At 50.3% G+C, this 21522-nt stretch overlaps 9 protein-coding genes across 9 annotated transcripts; 5 read left to right on the top strand and 4 right to left on the bottom strand.

The window, feature by feature from the left end:
• Window positions 1-92: 92 nt before the first annotated feature.
• On the bottom strand, window positions 93-3650 carry N7468_009502 (ankyrin repeat domain-containing protein; the record flags this gene model as incomplete). The annotated part of the gene is made up of 4 exons (XM_058478798.1): window positions 93-2908; window positions 2964-3266; window positions 3397-3499; window positions 3561-3650. The coding sequence occupies 4 exons, from the start codon at window positions 3648-3650 to the stop codon at window positions 93-95; spliced, it is 3312 nt and encodes a 1103-aa protein (XP_058327128.1).
• Window positions 3651-6092: 2442 nt separating this feature from the next.
• N7468_009501 (uncharacterized protein) lies at window positions 6093-6472 on the bottom strand (the record flags this gene model as incomplete). The annotated part of the gene is made up of 2 exons (XM_058478797.1): window positions 6093-6266; window positions 6305-6472. The coding sequence occupies 2 exons, from the start codon at window positions 6470-6472 to the stop codon at window positions 6093-6095; spliced, it is 342 nt and encodes a 113-aa protein (XP_058327127.1).
• Window positions 6473-7184: 712 nt separating this feature from the next.
• On the bottom strand, window positions 7185-8126 carry N7468_009500 (uncharacterized protein; the record flags this gene model as incomplete). Its single annotated transcript, XM_058478796.1, has 1 exon — window positions 7185-8126. The coding sequence occupies one exon, from the start codon at window positions 8124-8126 to the stop codon at window positions 7185-7187; it is 942 nt and encodes a 313-aa protein (XP_058327126.1).
• Window positions 8127-9708: 1582 nt separating this feature from the next.
• On the top strand, window positions 9709-10735 carry N7468_009499 (putative short-chain dehydrogenase/reductase family protein; the record flags this gene model as incomplete). Its single annotated transcript, XM_058478795.1, has 2 exons — window positions 9709-10571; window positions 10621-10735. 2 exons carry the CDS (start codon window positions 9709-9711, stop codon window positions 10733-10735), a joined length of 978 nt encoding a protein of 325 aa, XP_058327125.1.
• Window positions 10736-11219: 484 nt separating this feature from the next.
• Window positions 11220-12429, top strand: N7468_009498 (EF-hand domain-containing protein; the record flags this gene model as incomplete). Its single annotated transcript, XM_058478794.1, has 5 exons — window positions 11220-11260; window positions 11319-11337; window positions 11393-11829; window positions 11892-12334; window positions 12407-12429. 5 exons carry the CDS (start codon window positions 11220-11222, stop codon window positions 12427-12429), a joined length of 963 nt encoding a protein of 320 aa, XP_058327124.1.
• A 1015-nt stretch (window positions 12430-13444) lies between these two features.
• N7468_009497 (MDR family MFS transporter) lies at window positions 13445-15288 on the top strand (the record flags this gene model as incomplete). The annotated part of the gene is made up of 3 exons (XM_058478793.1): window positions 13445-14135; window positions 14188-14801; window positions 14842-15288. 3 exons carry the CDS (start codon window positions 13445-13447, stop codon window positions 15286-15288), a joined length of 1752 nt encoding a protein of 583 aa, XP_058327123.1.
• A 1458-nt stretch (window positions 15289-16746) lies between these two features.
• N7468_009496 (MFS transporter) lies at window positions 16747-18533 on the top strand (the record flags this gene model as incomplete). Its single annotated transcript, XM_058478792.1, has 3 exons — window positions 16747-16983; window positions 17036-17222; window positions 17275-18533. The coding sequence occupies 3 exons, from the start codon at window positions 16747-16749 to the stop codon at window positions 18531-18533; spliced, it is 1683 nt and encodes a 560-aa protein (XP_058327122.1).
• Window positions 18534-18862: 329 nt separating this feature from the next.
• N7468_009495 (uncharacterized protein) lies at window positions 18863-19174 on the bottom strand (the record flags this gene model as incomplete). The annotated part of the gene is made up of 1 exon (XM_058478791.1): window positions 18863-19174. The coding sequence occupies one exon, from the start codon at window positions 19172-19174 to the stop codon at window positions 18863-18865; it is 312 nt and encodes a 103-aa protein (XP_058327121.1).
• Window positions 19175-19222: 48 nt separating this feature from the next.
• Window positions 19223-19780, top strand: N7468_009494 (uncharacterized protein; the record flags this gene model as incomplete). Its single annotated transcript, XM_058478790.1, has 1 exon — window positions 19223-19780. The coding sequence occupies one exon, from the start codon at window positions 19223-19225 to the stop codon at window positions 19778-19780; it is 558 nt and encodes a 185-aa protein (XP_058327120.1).
• Window positions 19781-21522: the final 1742 nt, after the last annotated feature.

Here is a 21522-nt window from a genome sequence, read left to right as displayed (position 1 = left end):
GTATATCACGGAGCAGATCAGAAAAGTAGTGTGGGGCTGATTGGATAACCTCCTCAATACCATTCAACCTGAGGGCCGATGTACCTCGTAGGTTAGTCTGGCGCCTCGGGCAGAATGCCGCGTCTCAAAATCGATGCTGCTTCGAAGTTTCCAATTTCCTCCGCAAACTCCGCGATGGATTTTCCATCGAAGCCGCGGATCGTTGCATCGCATCCTTTGCTTAGAAGAAGCGGTATGATAGAATTGAATCCAACTGTCACCGCGACGACAAGGGGGTTGCGCTCGTAATCCCCTTGGAAGTTCACGTCACAACCAAACTCGAGCAAAAGCTGGACCATCTCGGCATTTCTACCGGAAATAGCTACCGCAAGGGGTGACCTCTCATCGTATGGTGCAAAACTGATAGTGGCACCTCGAGAGAGCAATAGACGCGCTATTTTTATATGCTTGCTATCGCATGCGCAGAAAAGCGCAGTCAGGCCAGCCCTATTTGTTTGGTCGACGTTTGCCCCATAGTCTAGCAAAATTCTTGTGAGTTCTTCGAGGCCTTCTGCAGATGTGTATAGCAATGGTCGCCTGTCGGGGACTTCATCATTGCCATCAGGATTCGCTCCATGTTCCAGTAAAAATCGGACGCCATCTGGACAGGGTGGCTCATCGAACACCGCGTAGAGCAAACCAAATCGGCCTTCATTACTCACTGAATTGATACCTATCCCTTGCCTGCTTAGAACATCGAGCATCCAGGTTGACTGATTTCTCACCAGGAAGTGCCAGACGTTTGTCATTAGATGAGAATACTCATCGCGAAGGTCAATCCAGATAAGAATCAGCCAGTATAACAAAGCAAAATGCGATCCATGCAGTGCCCACAACATAGCAGCTTTACGCTCGCTATGAAAATCTTCACCTTCTATTCGCTGGTAATCCATTCTTCGACAGCCAAGCCAGTCTTGTGCAGTTCGAATACCCTTTTGCGTTGTTTCCTCACCAAGTGTGGAACTTGAGAAGAGACTGGAATATCTCGGAGAACTGGAGGCGCTGAGCTTTGCTTGTATTCTTTCCATTTTGGGAAGTTTCAGTGAAATTGACCATGCAACCCAGCTAAGCTGCCTAGAGAATCCTTGCCACCAATCCGATCGATCCGATGACAGGAGCCACTGATACAACTTTGATTGCTGGTTAGCCTGAAAGAAGGGGAGCCGAATGTCGCCCTCTAACAACTGGCACAGCTGTTCAAAGCCCTCATCCTGAACAGAACCCTCTGTTTCAAGCAACGCACGGCGGCACAGATTCCCAAGGTTATACACAGACCTCTCAAATTCCACCCCCTCTGTCCGCTCACACAACCAGCGATGCAAAGAAAACGCTGCCTTCCAATGTCCACCTTGTATCAGAAGCTCGGTTCGCTTTCGGATTTCCTTGCTGTCAGATGCTAAATATGGCAGCATCCCACTTGATTTGAGAATGAAGATGAGGCATAGGAGTGCGTCCTCTCTCGTCCCCAGTTGGCTTTCTTCAAAGCAATGCACTAGGGCATCTATCTTGTCGTGAGTGATAACCCATGAGTTAAAAAGCCCAGGAGCCACATCCACCTCGCCACTGAGCGAGTCAAGATGACGAACTGCAGCCTTCAAGAATACTGCATAGATATCTTGCGCCGCCATAACCTCCATCTCGTTTTCTGTTGCCATTGCAAGGATTTCGTCTTGAGACTGAACATCAGACTTGTAACCAAATCTTCTCCTCTTTGTATCAATGGCGTCTGATGAGATGATTTCCGGTTCAGTTTGTCGGAATATCCATTTTTGGAAACACAAATAAGCCTCTCCAATATCGGATGCGGTTTCATCGGAGCCAACCACTCGCATAAGAGGCCTTTTGGTCTGCCAGATCTCATCCTCTTTGTTAAGAGACCAAATCCAAAGACCTAAAATAGCCTCTAGCTCGTTCGCATCGAGATGCCATCGGAGCGCGTCGCCGCGTTTCGAAAGTTCAACCTTGTAAGTACCTTGGCCTGGGTATTGTACTTTGGGAGAACTGGAAGTGCAGTCGAAGGTAAGCTCAAAGTGGAATGACTTGTCGAACTTTGCTCCCCACAAATTCAACAGATCCATTGTACGCTCGATGGCTTTCGCCAATTTTTGAGCTGTCATGCGAATTGGAAATTCATCCCAGGAAACACTTGACCCATCCTTGGAGCAGGTGGTGAGATCGGCAATGCGCTTCCGTGTATCTATCACTCGTTGAATGAGATGCTTTTCAGTGCGTGATGGGTTTCCACCTGGCGGGGTCTGAGGAACAGGCGTAAATATCGGACTAAAAGTCTCAACCTCGGTCAGGAAAAGGGCAAACGCGTCCAGTTCCTGTTGCTTGTATGAAGCCAGCTCTCTTTCTGCGAGAATTTCGTTCTGGTCCTCGTTCATTCTCTGGGTTCGAAGACAAGTTCTCAAGATTGCCATTATAAACGTGGATCCTAGCTGGGCAAGGATCACTGAGCTATGCAGCCCTCTCTCCCCGATAAACTGGAAGATAAACCCAACCATGGTAAGAGATATAGTCGCGTAAGTCTCTATACTTTGGTTCTTCCCCAGCCGGCCTCTCCTAGACTTGATATAGCTCATGGAGTCCAGAGGCTCTGCGTTGACGGCCAAAAAGGCATTGAACACTTGGTCCCCGACGACCTGATTGCCGGGTTGCAACCAGTATACCTTGCTTGGTTTGTTCGGTACGAGTGTGTAGTTGTGCGACGATCTTCCTATTAGTATGGCACTGTTCATCATCCCCATGAACAAGAACACTGTACCAATAATATACAGTGGGAATGCATACTTGGGAACAGCTTTCCCGTCCACTTTGAAACTTCCAGGCACAATATAAACAGTGACGACTGCGTAGATTATGACACCTTCTCAAATTTAGTTTTTTCCTAGCGCAGGTACTAGTAGAATTCCTGAACGTACCGATTTGTAAGATTGCGCCGACCACAGCAACACAGTAGAACCAAAATTGGTCCCTCCTCCTGATTCCTTTGTTCAGCGATAAATTTGGAGTGTCGAGCTCTGGTCCTTCCAATAGGTCATCAGGATGAGTATTTTGGCTCGACCCCTTGATTTTCCAGGCATCTGATCCCAGTACGCCGCGCAAAGTCTGGAGTTCAACAGACGACTCTCCCGTTGCAGAATCTTTCTCTTCCACAGCAACGATTTCCAAAATCTTGGGTCTACCAAAAACACGCGATATGCCGCCGTCGTTGAATAATTCCGCTGTAGATCCAGAGACACATGGCAACAATTCACTCTCAGCCTCTGCGGGCCCTTCCTGCGCTCGGCCGATGAACGCCTTCAATGAAGAGCTACCGCACACGCGGATGAGAGATACTACTGCGGTTAATACCCCCCAGAGGTGAAAGGGCGAATATAATGTTATCTAGGTAGCTGATAGACTCGGACAGGAACTGCTTCGTCAATTGTTCTCCAAAAAGAGTGATTAAAGGAGCCTAGAATAGGGTGGAACGCCGGTGTTAGCCTCGCGTATCACCAGAATGCCGAGATACATACGAGATCGGTCGCAAGATTATTCGTAAAGTCCTCCCAGTCATCGGCCAGCGCGACTGGTGCAAATAGCAAGATGAGAAACAATAGCTTCATACTATAAGGTGACCATCATCAAGAGGAAAAGGTATCAATCTATAGCCATTCTGGCTCTGGTGGCAGTTTCGCAGTCTTAAGGGTTTCTCACAGGGGGCGGGGACCGCACCGCGCGAAGCCCCACCACTTATGACCAATATTCTCATGAGATTTGCCCGCGTTAGTTGCATTTATGAAACAAGTGCAGGGGTGTGTGCATACTCTTAAGCGCTGAGTACTCCTTGCTGCCTACGCGGAGTCTGCCTTGTAATGCATGATCCACATGCAACCCCACCCGAGGATGCAAGCGCTTCGGATCTGGTCTGTCGGGCTACGGATTGAACTCGAGTATTCGCTTTCGTTTTGGCTCCATCTGCTTTAGGCACCTGTCATTGATATACACGTGTATAACTTGATTCGAGTCCTCCACTTACGCCTAGTCCCACACGAGAGCTTGCTCATTTTAACGAACCGAGCCAACGCTCGGAGACATACGGTAATCGAAGTGATCCTCTCGTTGGGCGTGCTCGCTTTGAGGAGACAATGTGCTTCAAGCAAATTATGCGATCAATCTCATTTGCAGGCACAGATTCGAATATCTTGTCCTGCATGAATTGCCGATGAGATGAGCATTGCTATTGGGCGTCAGCGCCAAGTGACCGCATCTCCTCAGCCCGTCCGCAGCCTCAAGAACTGGTTTCCAAAATAATCAGGAAGTGATGATCAGCACACGAAGAGTCTTGAAGGCTTGCGAAGGATGCAGACGCAGGAAGATCAAGTGCAATGGAGAGGGGCCACCATGCTCTAGTTGCTTGAGCTTCGCAGATGAATGCGTGTACAAGACTCGTCAACCGTCTAGTCGGGATCGAACGGACAGCAATCTGTTGGCGCAGCTCGACAAACCCAAAGTCGCTCAAGAAGAAGATTTTTTGCATTCTTCATTCCCTCCGCTAAACGTCCCGAGGCCTTTGTCGCCAAGGTCACCCTCGTCGCAGAGGTTCCCGTCTCCTTCGTCCGGTGGCGGAGTCCCGCCGCGGTCGCAGTCCGGAAGTCCAGCGTCAGAAGTTTCAGGCTGCTCACATCCACCTGGATCGGGAAAACGACGTCGGCGGACCTTAGTGAACGTCCCGAGCGATGAGCTGCTAAGCTATGTTCGCAACTGGGATAACGGCGGAGGAATTTCACCAGGCTGGAATGAGTTCGCATCACCACCCTCAATGACTTCGGGGTCTACCCCACCACTGCCCTACGTGCCCTATGCGCCCTATGTGCCTCATGCGCAAACGGAGGACTTTCTGAAGTAAGGCCGATTACCCCCACTGTTTGGATAAAATCACTGATATTGTGACAGCCCCCAACCTAATAAGAATCTATTCGAGTCCAACTCCACTCCGACTAGCTCCGACTCTGCCTACCCTCCTCTTTATTGGCATAATTATTATCCTAATTATTGCAGTAGGCCTCCAGCTCCAACATGGCAGGAAAATACAGTAGAGAAGTCTACAGCGAACTCTGATTGTACCGATGCAAGTCCAGCCAACTTATCGGTGGACGATACGAATGCTCATGTAGAGCAGGTTTCATCAACACCCGGACCAAATCCAGACCAGCCTCCCGAGCTACCTCATCACTGCCCGGTAGGGACTTGTCCCCGTGGAAAAGCAGGTGTGGGTTTCGCAACATTCCTAGAGTTGCACCGGCATTATGAATCGCACAGCACTACTATTGATGGGTTGGAAAAGGTATACATATGTCCCTTTTGTCCAAACGAGAGATGTTCCTCTACAAAACTAGATAACATTGAAAGGTAAGGTGATGACGAAGCCCTATTCTCCTGAAATGTGTTCCTGAGAAAATATGGCAGACATGTCAAGATCCACCACCCGGCAAAGAAAGACGAGCCTGACCTAAAAGCTATCCTTAAACGGTCATTCAAGTCTCCAACTCAGAAGGGCCCATTCCAATGCAGTTGCATCAATCCATCTACTGGAAAGCCATGCAACGTCACCTTCTCGCGCTCTTTTGCCTTAAGACGGCACGATGATACCATACACAATCCGCGCAGGCAGAAAGTAAAGTGCCATCTCTGTACTGAAGAGAAAATATTCAGCCGCGATTCTGCGCTGGGACGACATATGCGTGTTGTGCATCCTGAGGTAGATTGGGGCAAGCATCGGTCTCGGAGGAGAGAATAATTCACCGTTAGATTTAGATAACGATAGTAATAACAAAAGATTATAAATTATGTTACTCAAGTAATCCGCGGTACTAGTTTCTCACTTCATTTTAATTTAGATATATAGTCTTCTAAAGAAACAAGAGTTGGACATGATCACCGCCGCTAGAGTTCGTATTGAGGCTGACCGAATGCACAGCCCGAGCACCCTAGACAGTCTCGAAACCCCGCAAGCAAGAGATCCTCGCCAGACCCCTCATGCCATGCCCCTAAGCTCATGAGTATGATCACACGTCGTCCTTGTCGCGAAGGCCTCCACCCACGTTGTCTCCATCCTCTGTGAAATGTACGTACTCTAAAATGGCTTCTAGCTTACCAAGACATTTTACGTCCCCGTCTCCGTCTTTCGAGGAAGACGAGGAGATCACGGACAGAGACTCCCCGCCATCCTCGCGAGCATCCTCAGTCGGATCAGATATATCGCAAGTCTCGCATCCACCGCCAGGGTCAAGACGTGGGAGATGTAGACGACGTGTCTCAATTCGAGTAAGCAGCGAAGAGCTCCTGAAGGACGCTCGAGACGCGGAACAGAGTACACCTGTCGCGAAGGAATCACCATCTCCTGTACGCCAAAGGCGTACTTCTGTTTTGTCGGCGCAGGACACATGGGCGCAGGGCATTGAGCGGCTCGTGGAAGGAGATTATGAGAAGCACGCAAGAGACACCTCACCCAAATAGAGCTAAAGTGTCTTAGCCTTCATCTTCGTCTCATGGTCAAAAAGTCTACCTTGCGTGAAGAACGGTCGAAGAGAGAAGCTTTGTGGCGGCAGCTTGAGGACCAAAAAGGGCAATGAAGGTATTAGGTCTATGCAATGGATTTCAACAGAAATAGACGTAGCACGGTGCTGGTTATACCTCGGGTTCCAGTCTGTGGGACTCTTGGACGATGAGTTTTGGGATTCTCCCTGGAGTGATAGAGCCCCGGTTGGAACACCATATTTCGTCGATATGCGTACATTTTTCGCGTCTCAATACATTTTCCTGAGTAATATGAGATCGTGGATTATAGGTGACATTTCATTGACTTAACTCTGAAGAACAGAACAACATGCTAGTATTAGTATGTGGGCTGGGGGGTGGAGGGGAGAGGGGTAAACCATAGCACCAGACTAGTTGAGCACATTCAAGTTGATTGCCTCTTCGATTTGTCAATGCCGGGATTAAAAGAAATAAGAGATAGTTATAGTATTGATCACACTTGGATTTACATCTCATACAGGGAGTGCTGCTATGCTTAGTTAAAGAAACAAGTACGAAACTGGGGTGGTGCATAACTCAAAATTTCCCAGCTGGACCGATCAAGCAAGAGTCATAAGAAATCACTTCTTGCGCCTCGATGGTCGCTGGACGTACGTAGGTCCTTCGCCGGGCCAGGTGTCGACCCTTGGGGGTATCTTCCGCTTCCGCTTCTTGTAAACAGTCCTCACTGGCTTCTTAGGCTCGATGATTTGAGGCTCTGGCGCCGGCTCTGGTGCCGGCTCAGGTTCGGCTGGTGGTTCGGGCTCGGGCTCGGGCTCAGGATTAGGGGCAGGTGCTGCTTCTGGTTCGGGTTCTGGCTCGGGCGTGGGCTCGGGCTCTTGGGCTGGTTCGGATTCAGGGTCTGCTACTGGCTCTTTATTTGCTTCAGGCTCAGCTTCGGCAGTGCTTGCCTCGCCTTCGGGCTTAGGCTCCTTTGGGACTTCTGGCTCTGATTCGGGTTCTGGGGCGGGTCCTGGCTCTGCATCCGCCTCTGCTGGAGGTTCCGGGTTGGGTTCGGGCTCGGGGTCGGGTTCAGTAGGTGGTGGATCAGGAGCCAATGGAGGCTCAGGTTCAGGCTTAGGATCAGGCTCAGGATCTGGAGGCGGAGGTGGAGGTAGAGATACCGGTGAACTCGGAGGCGAGCTTTCTAAGTCCAATTCCTTGCTCGAAACCGACTTGCGTTTCGAGGATCCTTTGCTTGACCTCCGCCCGGAAGGGCGGCGACGAAATGAAACGAATAGGAATACCATGGCGATGAGAAAAGCAGTTCCTAATACTGATCCAACAATGGCACCTTTAGCAGCGCCCGAAAGATCATCACGGCCACCCGTAGGAATTATACGGGTATCTGTAGGGGTGGCGGCGGTGCTATCTGCGAGAACCGTCACTGAACGATCTTGAAGAGTACCGTTGGTGTAATTGGCCGTTGGCCTTGTGCCAATATTCCTCAGAGGAGCAACAGTCCCGATTGTGGTGTAGCCCTCGGTGATGGTCTGGGTAACCTCTCGTAGGACAGGGGCCATTCACCGCGTAATATGGAAAAGACTTGGACCAAAGGGGTCTCTAAAGATAATTGTAACTGACGCGAAAGGCTTCCCCTCAAGTACTGTAGCGTGCATATGAGCGGGGTGCAATTGCTGCCCCAAGAAGGCGGGGATCACAACTCATCAAGCCCATCACTCCACGTTGTTGCGGGCCCGACAAGGGGGACATTTAAATCCACGCCGACCGGGGGGAACGGATCCATCATATCACACAACCTGGGTTCGTCGTCAGTTGGCCGATAGTGTGGTGTTGTGCGTCAAGGCGCAAGTGAAGCTGCATCGATCCCATGATATCACGCTTGCCACGTAGATCGCGTTAGCGCCCGATGATGAATCTCCGACTCGACGCGTCCGTTGTAATCAGGTCCGCGAGGAAGGACCCAAAGGACATATTGCTATAGTTTCAATTGTGTCGAGAGCATGCCGAACAATTGCAAGGCCCTTCGGCGTGGACTTGCTCATTGTAAGCTCGAGATCCGTGGCTGATGTTTTGATGTTTCGAGACGCTTGATCGGGGGGTTCGAATTGGGCGGAGCGAGCCGAACCCAACTTATGCATGTCAGCCCCACCTCGCATCACTTTTTGGTCCGCGATGCATTCCAAGTTGCACCTGAAAAGTATGGATGCCTGTCTGGTTCTCGTTTACTCGCGTGATGCGCTCGAGTTCTCCGGAAGGTGTTGATATTACTTCGGGTGGTGTGGTCTCATTGGTCAATGGCTCTCAACCCGAACAATTGAACTTTGTCTTATAGATTGGAAGATCATGGATCCCCATTTGAATTAAAGGCTCACATACCCCGAGAGAACTATGCCCCTACGTATCACAGAGTCAACGGCATGGTATTATGAGAAAGCTCTTTGAATTGGACTTGCGCATATTCCAAGTACGAGAAGAAACCTTACGGGGAAAGACCTGCTGGTGCTCAACTCGCGGATCTGGAATTCTAAGTTTGATTTAGATGACTAGATGCGTAGCTATTGAATCAAAGTCAACAGTCGGAAATGATGAACGGCCAACGAGCTGTAGGTCACAGGAGAAATTCTGAGCAGGGAATTGGTCGTTGTTTGGTACTAAAGTGCCGTATGGATTGGAAACGGGGAAATACCTCGCTTTTTATGTCGATTGTGGAGCTAAGTCATCTCTTCTTTCCTTCCAAAGGCCCAATTGGCCGCTGAAGCTTACTATCATAGAAAACATCAATTGTTGGTCTGGTCGAGGCACGTTAGCAGGGGCCAGGGATTCGGTCGGGCCGGCAGAGACGGTGCAGCGCGCATCTCATGAAGGCCTCGCGAGTCAAGTGAACTATTCCGCCTTCTGGATTGAAGGTACGCATCACGGAGATAGCCTTATCATCATCTGTTCTTATCAGAAATAACTCTATTCAACAGCTGAACAATGAACTAAATTCTGATGTCTGATTGGCTAAAGGAAGATGTCAGCATGCTGACTGATCCCTCCAGGTTGTTATGAAGCTTTTCTGACCCCAACTGCTATACTCATCACCCAAATTCGACCTTGACTCATATTTGTTATTAAAGGTACTGTTTATCAAACAAAAAAATGCCGGGGAGCTCTTCCACAGACCCTCCGACCACCTCCCTGGCTGGCAAAACCTCCCTGGCTGGCAAAACAGTCCTCCTCACCGGCGCAACATCAGGGCTGGGATACGAGGCCGCGATCAAGTTTCTCAATCTTGGGGTTGAATCTCTTGTCTTGGGGATCCGGGATCTCGAAAAAGGCAGTCACACTAAGGCCGAGATTGAGGAACGCACGAAGCGACCAGGGGTAGTCCAGGTCTGGAAACTCGAGATGAGCAGCTTTCAGAGCGTCAAGGATTTTGCCCAACGGGCCAAGGATGAGTTAACAAAGATTGATATCGTCTTGTTGAATGCCGGTCTGTGGAATAAGGCCTATACCAAATCTCCGGAGGGCTGGGAGGAGACTCTTCAAGTCAATACCCTCTCAACATCTCTACTCGCGCTACTTCTCCTACCTAAACTTCAATCAAAGTCGGGGTCTGAGCCAGCTCATTTGACTGCGGTGTCCAGTCAACTCTTTACTCGCGTCAAAGCCGACAGTCTTCGAACCGATGGCCCGCTCCTAGAACATTTGAATTCCGCCGAAACATTTGGGGGCCAGCAGCAGTATGCCATATCTAAACTGCTTCTTGAATACGTCATCAAAACAATCTCAGAGAAGATTGGCAAGGATGACAACTCTCCTATTGTCAATACGGTTAGTCCCGGGCTCTGTCGGTCATCACTCGGTCGCCAGTATGACCGATTTTATGAGCGGTGGGCTGTCGGCTTGATGCATCGTCTCATCGCTCGTACAGCAGAGGAAGGGGGTGAAGCTCTCGTCAGCGCAACACTTCAAGGCTCCGAGTCGCATGGCCGGTGCTGGCGGATCAATGACTATGTTGAGTACGAGAAGACTTTTCCCACTAGGCCCGCTAATTCTAACTGGATTCAGCGAATCTCAGGCATTGACAACAGGCGACGAAGCGAAGGAATTCCAACATAAGGCGTGGGCAGAGATCTTCGCCATCCTGAAGCAGCAGGCACCCGAGCTACAAGAAGTTATTTGAAGTTAAGCCACAAATCCTGTATAGGAATACGTTGTAAGCGGGGAATCCGGGTTTGGTGGGGCAAGCTCGTTGAGGGGAACTTCGCCAAGCTTGATAGCGATTGGTATTTTTAGAACGCGGCTACTCTGTTCAGTTTGCCTCGATAGGCCAGGAATAGTGGCGAGCTCCAAGCTCCGATAGTCCTAGCTTTTGCCGTAAAATGATATGCGTATTACGGGGGGGGGTTTTCACTAAAAAAAGCTGAAATGATTGGCGTAGGGCTGAGCAGCTTCATAGCCACATCGAAGTCGCCCGAAGTTGTGGAGTCATTGCGTCGCCCACCGCTTTGGACCGCCTGGCGGGACTATTGGAAGGTAGCAGCGTTTCTTGATTTCTTTTCATATTCTGCAAGTTCGCCTGCTTACCTCCTCTCCGGTCTTCCGATCTCTCAGAGTGAGGACTCTCCAAGACAAATTCGAGGCTCGTCTGGTTGCGCCATTACATCATGGCCTACAATAAAAGCTACAACCCCGATGCGCTGCCAGCGTAAGTTCTGTATCCTCGCTCTACAATGGCAGCTGATCGCTAACCATGAATGGGACAGACACGCTGAGCCCGAACAGGTACTTGCGACCAGCCCGCACCCGACCCATAGCCCGCTAACGTATATCCCCCTAGGTCGCCCAGATGATCGGGTCTATGCAGGTCTCAGGAGGAAAAACGACCCCAGCTGCCAATGCGCAAAAGCCACTGCCCGGTCGACCGCCATCTTCAAAGCCTGGTAGTGTACCGCCGCGTGTTCCTGTTGGAAGTGGTGGCCCTCCGCCCAACCCATATACCGCGCCGAACCCATACACGTCTTCTACCCCGCGCCCACAAGACCCGGCGCACTCGTACAACGGTCGGGCGCATCCATCGGCCAACGGGCCGTCTTCTCACGGTCTGCCCAGCCAAACCCGTCCTCACCCACTGCACCCTTCGCCGCCGCCTCAGAATTATGGCTTTGGGCCTCCCCCGCCCAAAGGTCATGCCAATCGCCCTCCACCCCTGTCCCGCCCACCGCAATCGCCCAATCCCCCGCCGCTGACCGTTCCCAGCGACGACCCTCAACAACTGTTTCCGCTCTTCCGTGCCGCCAACTCGTCACATTCTGGTTCGCTCACCGAGAATGAGCTAGGCTCGGCCTTGTTAACGGCGACTATACGTCGTTTCACCCGCGCACGGTCAAAATGATGATCCGCATGTTCGACCGCAACGGCAATGGAGTGATCAACTTCGACGAATTTGTTTCTCTGTGGCGTTATCTTGCCGCGTGGCGGGAGCTGTTCGATCGATTCGACGAGGACCGTAGTGGGCGTATTAGTCTGCCGGAGTTCGAGAAGGCGCTGGTTGCCTTTGGATACCGCCTTAGCCAGCCATTTGTCTCTGTACTCTTCAAGACTTTTGAGAGCAAGACCCGTCAGCTGCAAGGGCAGCCCAGAAGCCCCAATCATTCTGGCATGAGCTTCGACCTTTTCGTACAAGCCTGCATCAGCCTGAAGCGCATGACGGACGTGTTTAAACAGTATGATGATGATCGCGACGGCTACATCACCGTGAGTTTTGAGGAGTTTTTGACTGGTAAGTTTCTACATGGGCGGTGAAGACGTAAACCGGTACTTTTGGGTCGGCGCAGAGCTAACTTGCAAGTAGAAATCCTCCAGCTCCAAGATTAATGAGTCTATGCGTTTGGTGCTGGGTTCTGTACTTTCCTATCTCTCTGGGCTCTTGGGCTATCGGCTTTCGTCATATACTTATACCCCCTCATACCCCTCGCCTGTCTGTGTCTTGATAGAGTCCAAAGCTGCATGTTTGAACCGGCGTTACGGCGATTAGAAACAATCCATTGTCCAAAGTCCCAAGTAGTGGTTTACTGCATGCTTTATGTTCAGGTCCCTATCCTGCAGAGCCGAGGCATGGACGCGTTGAATGTATCTTATTTCCGTCCCAAAACGGAAAGTTCGTCGAAAAAACTCTTAGCCGTGCGGGATCGCCTACTTGAATCATCGAAGCTTTACTTGTAACATGTTTCACGTCTGCATCTCGATACTCACGGAGCACGCCATATACTTCTCTTGAGGTAGATCACATATCATCATTTGGACGCCCTGAAAACAGTATACTGTGTTCCTCGGCCGATCCAGCCCCATTACCAAGCAGCGGAGCTCCCACATTTCCGAACGCGAGGTCCGACGTTATCGTTATCTCCGGCGCCGATCAGTGACCCATCTAAATCTACAGTGCGATTCAAGACGAGAAAAGCAAAGCCGCAAAAGCGAATTTACGAGTCTAAATCTTGCATGGAAATCATCCTCTTTACGGATCCATCCATATCAAGAAATCTCTGCGCTCGTTGAAGGCTGCAACGACGAAGATCCGAAGCAAACTCCGGAATTTCGTTATCCGAAAAGCCGATATCGATCTAGAGACGGTGAAGACGCGCCAAGTCATCTGATTGGCTCGCCTTTTTGAAAAGTACGCTACGAAGTCCGAGCCTTAACTCTTTGGGGAGTTTCCTCGACTCCACTCCATCTGGGGGGGGCCTGCTTGTGAAAGAAGTGATTAAAGCGACAGCTCCCGCAGTTTTGGTTTCCGGGATCGTTTACTGACTCTGCAGGGGCCCAACCTCGAAAGTCTTCAGCCATTCCACGTGCGGCCCCCGTTCTATCGGCTATAGCATATTCCCCCGCGATGGCAACCGAGGCCCTCGATCACGACGCTTCGAGCGAGAAAACTGTCTCGCCGGATCACGACAAATCTGTCGAGGCTGCTGTCCAGAATCCAGAGAAGGAGCAGGAGAGCAAGGGTGCTGATCATGCGCCCGATAAAGAAGCCAGCGGAGCGCCTCTTGCGCCCACGGGGTCGCAAAACGCTAAGATGGGCAAGAAACAGATCGTCGTCGTGATGACCGCCCTATGCCTCGCTCTTTTTCTCGCGGCTCTTGACATGACAATCGTTTCCACGGCTTTGGTCTCCATCGCCGCCGATTTCAATGCATCGGCGAGTGGTTATTCGTGGATTGCCTCCTCTTACCTGCTGGCCAATGCGGCTTGTATCCCGCTCTGGGGTGGCATCTCTAATATCTTTGGCCGGAAGAAGGTCATTATCCTAGCGGCGGCCCTGTTTCTTGTGGGCAGTTTGATTTGCGCCCTGGCTAGAAACCTCCCTATGATATTATCTGGCAGATCGATTCAAGGGATCGGATCGGGAGGTATTATCATCCTCTGCAACATATGTGTGTCGGATTTGTTCAGTGTGCGCGAGCGCCCTATGTATTTTGGTCTCTTCGGAGCTACTTGGGCTATTGCTGGTGGCTTGGGCCCCATTATTGGCGGTGCCTTTACTACCAGTGTCACCTGGAGATGGTGCTTCTACCTGAACCGTACGTACATTTCCGTCGAGTGGGATATTACATGATGCTAACCTTTCTCTAGTTCCCATCGGCGGTTTGTCCCTCGTGATTCTTATCTTCTTCCTCCACATTGAGTCCCCAAAGACTCCGTTCTTTGCTGGTCTACGAAGCATCGACTGGATCGGAACTTTCCTCATTATCGGAGGTACGTTGATGTTCCTTTTCGGTTTGGAGTTTGGTGGTGTCAACTATCCGTGGGCTTCGCCTACAGTCATCTGTCTCATCGTCTTCGGTGTCGTGACTTGGGGTTTGGCTATGATTGTGGAAGCAAAATTTGCAAAGTTTCCAGTTATCCCCGCTCGTCTCTTCGGCGAATGGTACAACGTCCTGGTGCTGCTGATCTGTTTCTGTCACGGATTCGTCTTCATCTCTGGCACTTACTACCTTCCACTCTACTTCCAGACTGTTCTGCTGGCTTCCCCCATCCTCAGTGGCGTATACCTCCTGCCGATGGTGCTCTCTCTGGCAGTCGTTTCTAGTATGGTTGGTGTGCTCATGAACAAGACTGGCCGCTACCGGGAGTTTATCATGTTCGGTCTCTTCATGATGACTCTTGGCTGGGGTCTGTTCATCGACCTCAAGCCATATCCCTCCTGGCCTCGTATCATCATCTACCAGCTGATCGGCGGTATTGGCGTCGGTCCCAACTTCCAAGCCCCCCCTTGTCGCCCTGCAGTCCAATATTCGGCCATCAGATACCGCGACGGCTACTGCTACTTTCGGTTTCGTGCGCCAGTTGTCAACTTCTGTAAGTGTGGTTTTGGGCGAAGTTATATATCAGAACATCATGAAGAACCAATCCGGCAAGCTCATGGCCGCTCTCGGCCCGGAATTAACCCAGCAAATCAGTTCTTCTTTCTCCGGCTCATCAAAAACCCTTATTCAAAGCCTGACCGCTTCCCAAAAGAAGGTTGTGCTGGATGCATTCACGTTTGCTCTAAGCCGCATGTGGATCTTCTACACGGCTGTTGCAGGCGTTGGCCTCGTGCTCTCTTGCTTTGTCCGAGCTCGCGTGCTGAGCAAGACCCACACTATTCAGAAGACCGGTCTAGCCGAGCAGGAGCGTGCTCGCCAGGAGCTCATCGCATCGGATCGCAAGGATAAGCCTGACACCGAGGTCTAATGTTTTGACTTATACCACCCGATACCCTGTTAATATGCATAAACCTCGATTGTACCTATTTTACATTGGATGACGGCCTACATGGCGAATCAAAAACTCAAATACTAATAGAATACTTTCCGAATCAACGGATATGATGAGAGACATCTCTCTGTAGACAGTAGTTACGAAAGTTACGTTAGTTCGAACTTGCCTGTCGGAAAGTTGACCCACTTCTTAGACCCAACTTGGAAGCCGCTACTCCGTACTGAGATCAATATTGTAACAGGCTGCTCCCAGGCACATGACAATGAAATAACGCCCCTGCCGAAACCCCCGCAGACTACTGACTCGGAGTTGTCGATCTCCGTATATAAAACCGAAAGACCGGGGCTGAATAGTGTTGCGGAAGAGAGGCGGTATTATTACTGGTCATTACGGACCCGGTAGGGACCTCTCCACTTTTAGAACCCTAGTGATACGTCGAGCAGAATGAACGGCCCACTTCTCCAAATTCATGCAAGAAATCGGGTCCGTAAGGACTCTGTATTCGGGGAATATTCGGGGGAGAGATCCCTGCCATTCTGTGCCTATCGTCCCTAGCTCTGCGAAGTGGGGAATTCTGGTTTTTCTAAAGGGCGCGAGCGATTATCGGAAGGATTCTTTGCCGGTCTGTTTATGGGTCTCATTGGTCCTAGGAAAACGAAAGTTTGTCTGTTGGAGTTCAAGTCTATGCTTTTACCCTAATACCATGTCAATAGCAACTTGGAGAGAAGTTGCATCGGGATCTTTAGTAGCATTTCACTGAAATCTTCAGGTGAGTCATAAGTATCAAGTTAAAACTCTGGAGCAGGGACTTAGGGTTAAGCAGCTGAAGTCATAGATGAGCTAGAGTGGAGTTCGGAGTGGAGGGCCGAAGTCACCGAGATGCAGCAGAAATTTAAGCCCATTCGGACTTTCCTGTACATTACCCCATTCGTACTAGCGTATAGCCACTTTCTGGTCACCATAAGCTTAAGTGGAGGACACTAGGCCGGGTGTAAACCATTGAAAGACCAAAAGCGCCCCACTCCGCAGAGCTAGGGAGGGCCGGCACCGAAAGGCAGAGATCTCTTCTCCGAATACAGAGGCCTTACGGGGCCGATTTCTTGCATGAATTTGGAGAAGTGGATCATTCATTCTGCTCGACGTATCACTATGGCTCTAAAAGTGGGGAGGTGTGAGTTCCCCAACTGGTAATTACGCCCAGTAATAATACCGCCTTTCTTCCGTAACGCCATTTCGATTTCTCAGCGAGACTCCGACAGCACTATTATATTAAATCATCGCCTCTAGATCTCTTCAGTCTCGACATTCTACTCAACTCAGCCACCCAGGCTACCTACCACGCGAAGGCCTGTCGACCAAGCCTTCCCCGGGCTTCAAGTTCACGGTTTATACCCTCGGAATATACCCTCGGACTAGCCCCGGTTGCGCAAAATGCAGTCTTATCTGCAGTACCGCCGGCTTGGAAAAGTTGTGCAGAAGCAACTTGGAGGCGATACCGAGAATGGTAATTCTTCTCGAGATGAAGAGCGGACAATTTGCGAGAAAGAGGAAGAAGACCCTACCGAGACGCCTCAGCCGCATGCAGAGTCCAATCCCAGTCCACTGGCGCAAAGTCGATCGCATAGGTCGGCGAACACTTCTCTCGCCTACAATATTCCTGGTGTCAATGTTCAAACAAGGACTGATTCTGAAGATCAGAAATCGCGAGTCTTTCTTGTAGGCTGGGATGGTCCGAATGATCCTGAGAATCCAAAAAAACTACCCGTTTTGGAGGCGTGTTAGGGCAACTGTGCTCGTGGCTTGTCTTGCTTGGGTGGTCACTGCCTCTTCGTCTATTAATTCCGCCGTTCAACCTCAAGCTATGGCTGAATATGGCGTTAGTGAAGTCGTCGGGTCTCTCTTGACAGGTATGTGGGCCTTGGATCCTATTATGCGCTGCTCTCGACTGACTCCTCCTAGCGATGTTCCTTCTCGGATTCGCCACCGGCTCACTTGTATCAGGACCCCTATCGGAGATCCTGGGACGCAACATGGTGTATATTAGCTCAATGGTCTTGTTTGCCCTCTTTACGATGGCCACAGGCCTTGGTCCCAATATTGGATCGCAAATTATCCTTCGCTTCTTAGCAGGGTTCTTCGGCTGCCCGCCTCTCACCTGCGCAGGGGGCACGATCGCCGATCTATGGAATCCCCTCGAGAAGACAATCTTCTTCCCCGTATACGCCATCCTGTCGTTCGGTGGTCCCATTCTCTCCCCCGTCATCGCCTCCTATATGGGCCAAACCGGCGTCCTCTCATGGCGCTGGTCGAACTGGATCATCCTGATCATGTCCGGCCTTGTACTCGTCTTAATCCTCTTATTCCAACCGGAAACCTACGGCCCGCTACTCCTCAAGTGGAAGGGCAGGCAACTCCGCCGCCAAACAGGCGACTCCCGATTCCGCTCTCCAATGGATCTCCAAAAGATCGCGCTCTTCAGCCGCATCGGCAGCGCCATGAAGCGCCAGATCGTAATCACCATCCACGAGCCTATCATCCTCCTGATCTCCCTCTATATGACCGTCCTGTACATCGTGCTCTTCACCTTCTTCGACGGCTACCCCTACATCTTCCAAGATACCTACGGCATCTCCCAAGGCCTGACCAACATCATCTGGCTAGCAATGTACATCGGCATCGGCATGGCCGCCTTTCTCGTCTTCCCGATCTACAAACACACGAAAACCAAATTCACCGCCGTCGCCGTCGCCGCCAACCGCCCCGATCCCACCGCCGACCCCCACGCCCTCGATGGCCTTCACACGCCTCCCGAAATCAGGCTCTGGTTTGCGATGGTCGGTGCGGCTTTAATCCCAATTTCTCTCTTCTGGATGGGCTGGACTGACTACGCGAGCGTCTCGATCTGGTCGCCGATCGTTGCATCAGGCTTCTTCGGCCTCGGCACGATCTGCATCTTCCTCAGCTCGTACATGTACGTGATTGACTCGTATGATATGTACGCGGCCTCGGCGCTGGGCTTTATGACCGTCTCGCGATATATGGCTGCAGGCGGCATGACAGTTGTCGGCGTCCCGTTCTATCATAATATGGGCGTTCATTGGACACTCACTATCATGGGTGCAATCAGTACACTTATGGTGCCTATACCATTTATCTTCTATTGGTATGGGCCCACGATTCGCAGCTGGAGTAAGTATGCTGTTACGGAGGTCGCTTGATTTTTTGCCTGAAAATACAGGTACGAGTTCTACGTGTTGCGGATTATGGTCGACTTGAAAGAGTACAAAAGCTCAATCATTAATATAGATTTAGAGATGTTTAGATTTAGAAATGTTTAGATTTAGAAATGTTTAGATGAATGAACTTTAGATGTCTTTTTCTCATTCTTAGCTTAGATTTATCCATCAAGAAGAGGATGAACCTGTGTCCTTATGCGGCTGCTCTTGGCTCCCTTAAGCTGCTCATTACTTGAGAGCCAATAAGCTTCTCTTCTCCATTAACAGCAGCCTTGGCGGCATTGGTAGTCTCTGCTTTATCTCCGGGGCCCTTACTCCCTCTCCTCCTTCACCTCCTTCTTTATGCCCACATCCCCTGATTGCAGGGCCTCCCGCAGGGTTCGGAGGCGCTGCTCCTCTTGGAGGGCAGCATCCTCTGCCTGCAGGAGGCCCAGCTGCCGAGCTAACTCGGCGCGGCGTTGTTCTAGTGTGGGGGCCGCCTCCCCCATCTCCACATCGAGTGGAGCGGCCCCAGATGTGGCGGCCACACATCCTGAGCTACCCTCTACAGCTACATCACTACCAGTCAGCATACAAGGATGATCAGATGTCGATACAAGCGGTGTAGCAGCAGGGCTTACCATGGTCCCAGGGATACAAAGTACAGGTGATACAGCCAGACCGGGGATAGAATGCAGGATATGCGGGATAAACATACAAGGGTTTGCGGGCCTTCTTTGCCGCGTGCTCTTCGGCCTTGCGCGCACGGCGGGCAGCTGCAGCTGCAGCGTCTGATTCCTCGTCCCCGGCCTCTTGGCGAGCGGAACCAGGGTTGCCCTCTTGGCGCGAGCGGGGCATTGGCGAGGGCGGGCCTGAGCCCGGCGACCGGGGTGTTGGCCGCGGCCACGATGCTAACCATATCAGACGGTTTTCCAAGAAAATTGCAAAAGCGATACATACGGCCATATCTCTCGCGAGATTTTGAGCCATGTTACGGGCTGCCATCCCGTAGGCTTGTAGATGCCTACATTGGGAGGTCCAACGGCTTCGCGTCCTGCATTACTCACAATACTAATGATTTCGTCAGTAATTTATACTATGCCAGGATACATTATCTCAAGACCTACCATGGGTGCGAAAAGACTGAGAATGACGCCTTGAAAATTGTTCTGACTTGTTCAAGAGAAGAACTGTGGAGAAGGGAAAATGATTTCGTTTTGAACTTTGAAGATGGTTTGTGTGTCGCCTGACAGACACGCTCACTCGGTCCTACGTACACGGTTCTACGTACACTCCTTTTCAATACTGCGCGCATCTTCGAAATGTCTACACAGATTAGAGAATCATACCTGGGTAGGGAACACGTAGAAGCGATAAGCTAATAAATGGTAGAGAATTAGAAGGTCATAAAGAAACCGACTGCAGAGAGTTGTATACAGGTTCAAACCAGCGTGCTATAGTTTGGTGATATCTCTTCGGGGTTCACGTGGGGTATTCTCACAGAGCCGCATCTATAATGTGGGGAGCCAGAGTCACGTGTACCACGTGGATTTGTGCTTGTCCGCTTCTGCAAAACAATTTCTACGTCATGGCCTTCCATTTAAGGCGATATTGCGAGCTTGTACAACCTGTTGAGCTCATTCCGGCCAATAAAGCCGCGCGAACTAAGCCCCACTTCTGTTGCCTGCTGGAACCCGTCCTGTCCTTATAACGGGGGACTTGATTGCTGGCAAGTCCATGCTGAGGAACAGATAGCTTAAGACGGGGCTTTGTTTGGCTGACCACTGCCCTATCGATCACCATTATCCCTTGCTCAATCACGACAAAACGAAATGCCAAATGCTCCAGTGTAACCTGGTATTCTTCAAGCAATATACATCAAGAAACCGGGCCCGCGCTTTCAGATATGGGAAGCGCCCATATCTTGTCGCCGTTTACGTATAGTTCGACGATACCATCTGCAGAATCTTCTTCTTGTTTGCAGGCCCCTGCCATACGTCGGCCTGACCAGCCTGACTGGCCTTGAAAACCTGGGCTTTGTCCAGAACCCAGCTCACGAAAAACACACATTCGAAGATTTGATTCAAAAGGAACAAGCCATGTGAGGTACACCACCCGGTCAAAAGTCTGTGTGCCTCGGCTCCATTACCATCACCCTAATAACCACCCACATTTTTATTCTTTCTCCTACACCTCCCCCATGGCATCGATCGCCATCAATCTGGAATTATATTCTAGCAAGATAAAAAAAAGATCTATATAGCGAAAGATATGCAGGTTTGGTTTAAAGAGCACGGGATGTATGTTGAAGATTGGCTGGTATACTCGCCTGATCTTAATCCTATTAAACTAGTCTGGAAACGACTAAAATATTGAATTTTTTTTATATATTATAAGATATTATATACATAGAAATATCTGGAGAGGACCGGGCTTACTTTAAAGAGTATATTCATATTATATAGGATAAGTTAGACCAGACGAAGATTGATATGTTAATATTGAGTATAGGAAGAAGGATGGATAGATTGTATACAAACCAAGATTATTATATAGAATATTAAGCAAGATAACTCTGTATATGAACCTGAAAATTCAGTATTTTGAATTTTATTATGATCCCATAAGGGTTGGTGGTGTAGGATATGTGACCATGAATATACATCAGTATTTGATGGGGTAGGTGAAGCGGTTATGCACACAGACTTTTGCCCCCCATTGTAGTTCTCTGGCAACAATCTCCGGAGGAAGCTCGTCAAAAAGAGAATGTGCAATGTCTTGGGCCCCCTGGCCATACCTTTGTCCATCTCAACGTCTGTGCGTCAGATTTGTCTACAAGTGCATTCGGACTTCGTCGGCTATTCTCCCTAGTTGCTGTGACGGATTCCAGTGCTTCCATAAAGAGATCAAGGATCGAAGCAGAACAGTTGGCCAAATCGAGGGGTCAAAATATTCTCGAAAACTGCTGGCTGGCATCAAATATGATTTGTAT

The sequence above is a fragment of the Penicillium chermesinum genome (genome assembly GCF_028974085.1).
Source record: "Penicillium chermesinum strain IBT 19713 chromosome Unknown utg000007l:1.0-2695246.0:1.0-2697696.0, whole genome shotgun sequence".
NCBI lineage: Eukaryota > Fungi > Ascomycota > Eurotiomycetes > Eurotiales > Aspergillaceae > Penicillium > Penicillium chermesinum.
Note: the sequence above shows the minus strand (reverse complement) of the source record. Positions and strands in the feature narration are given on the sequence as shown.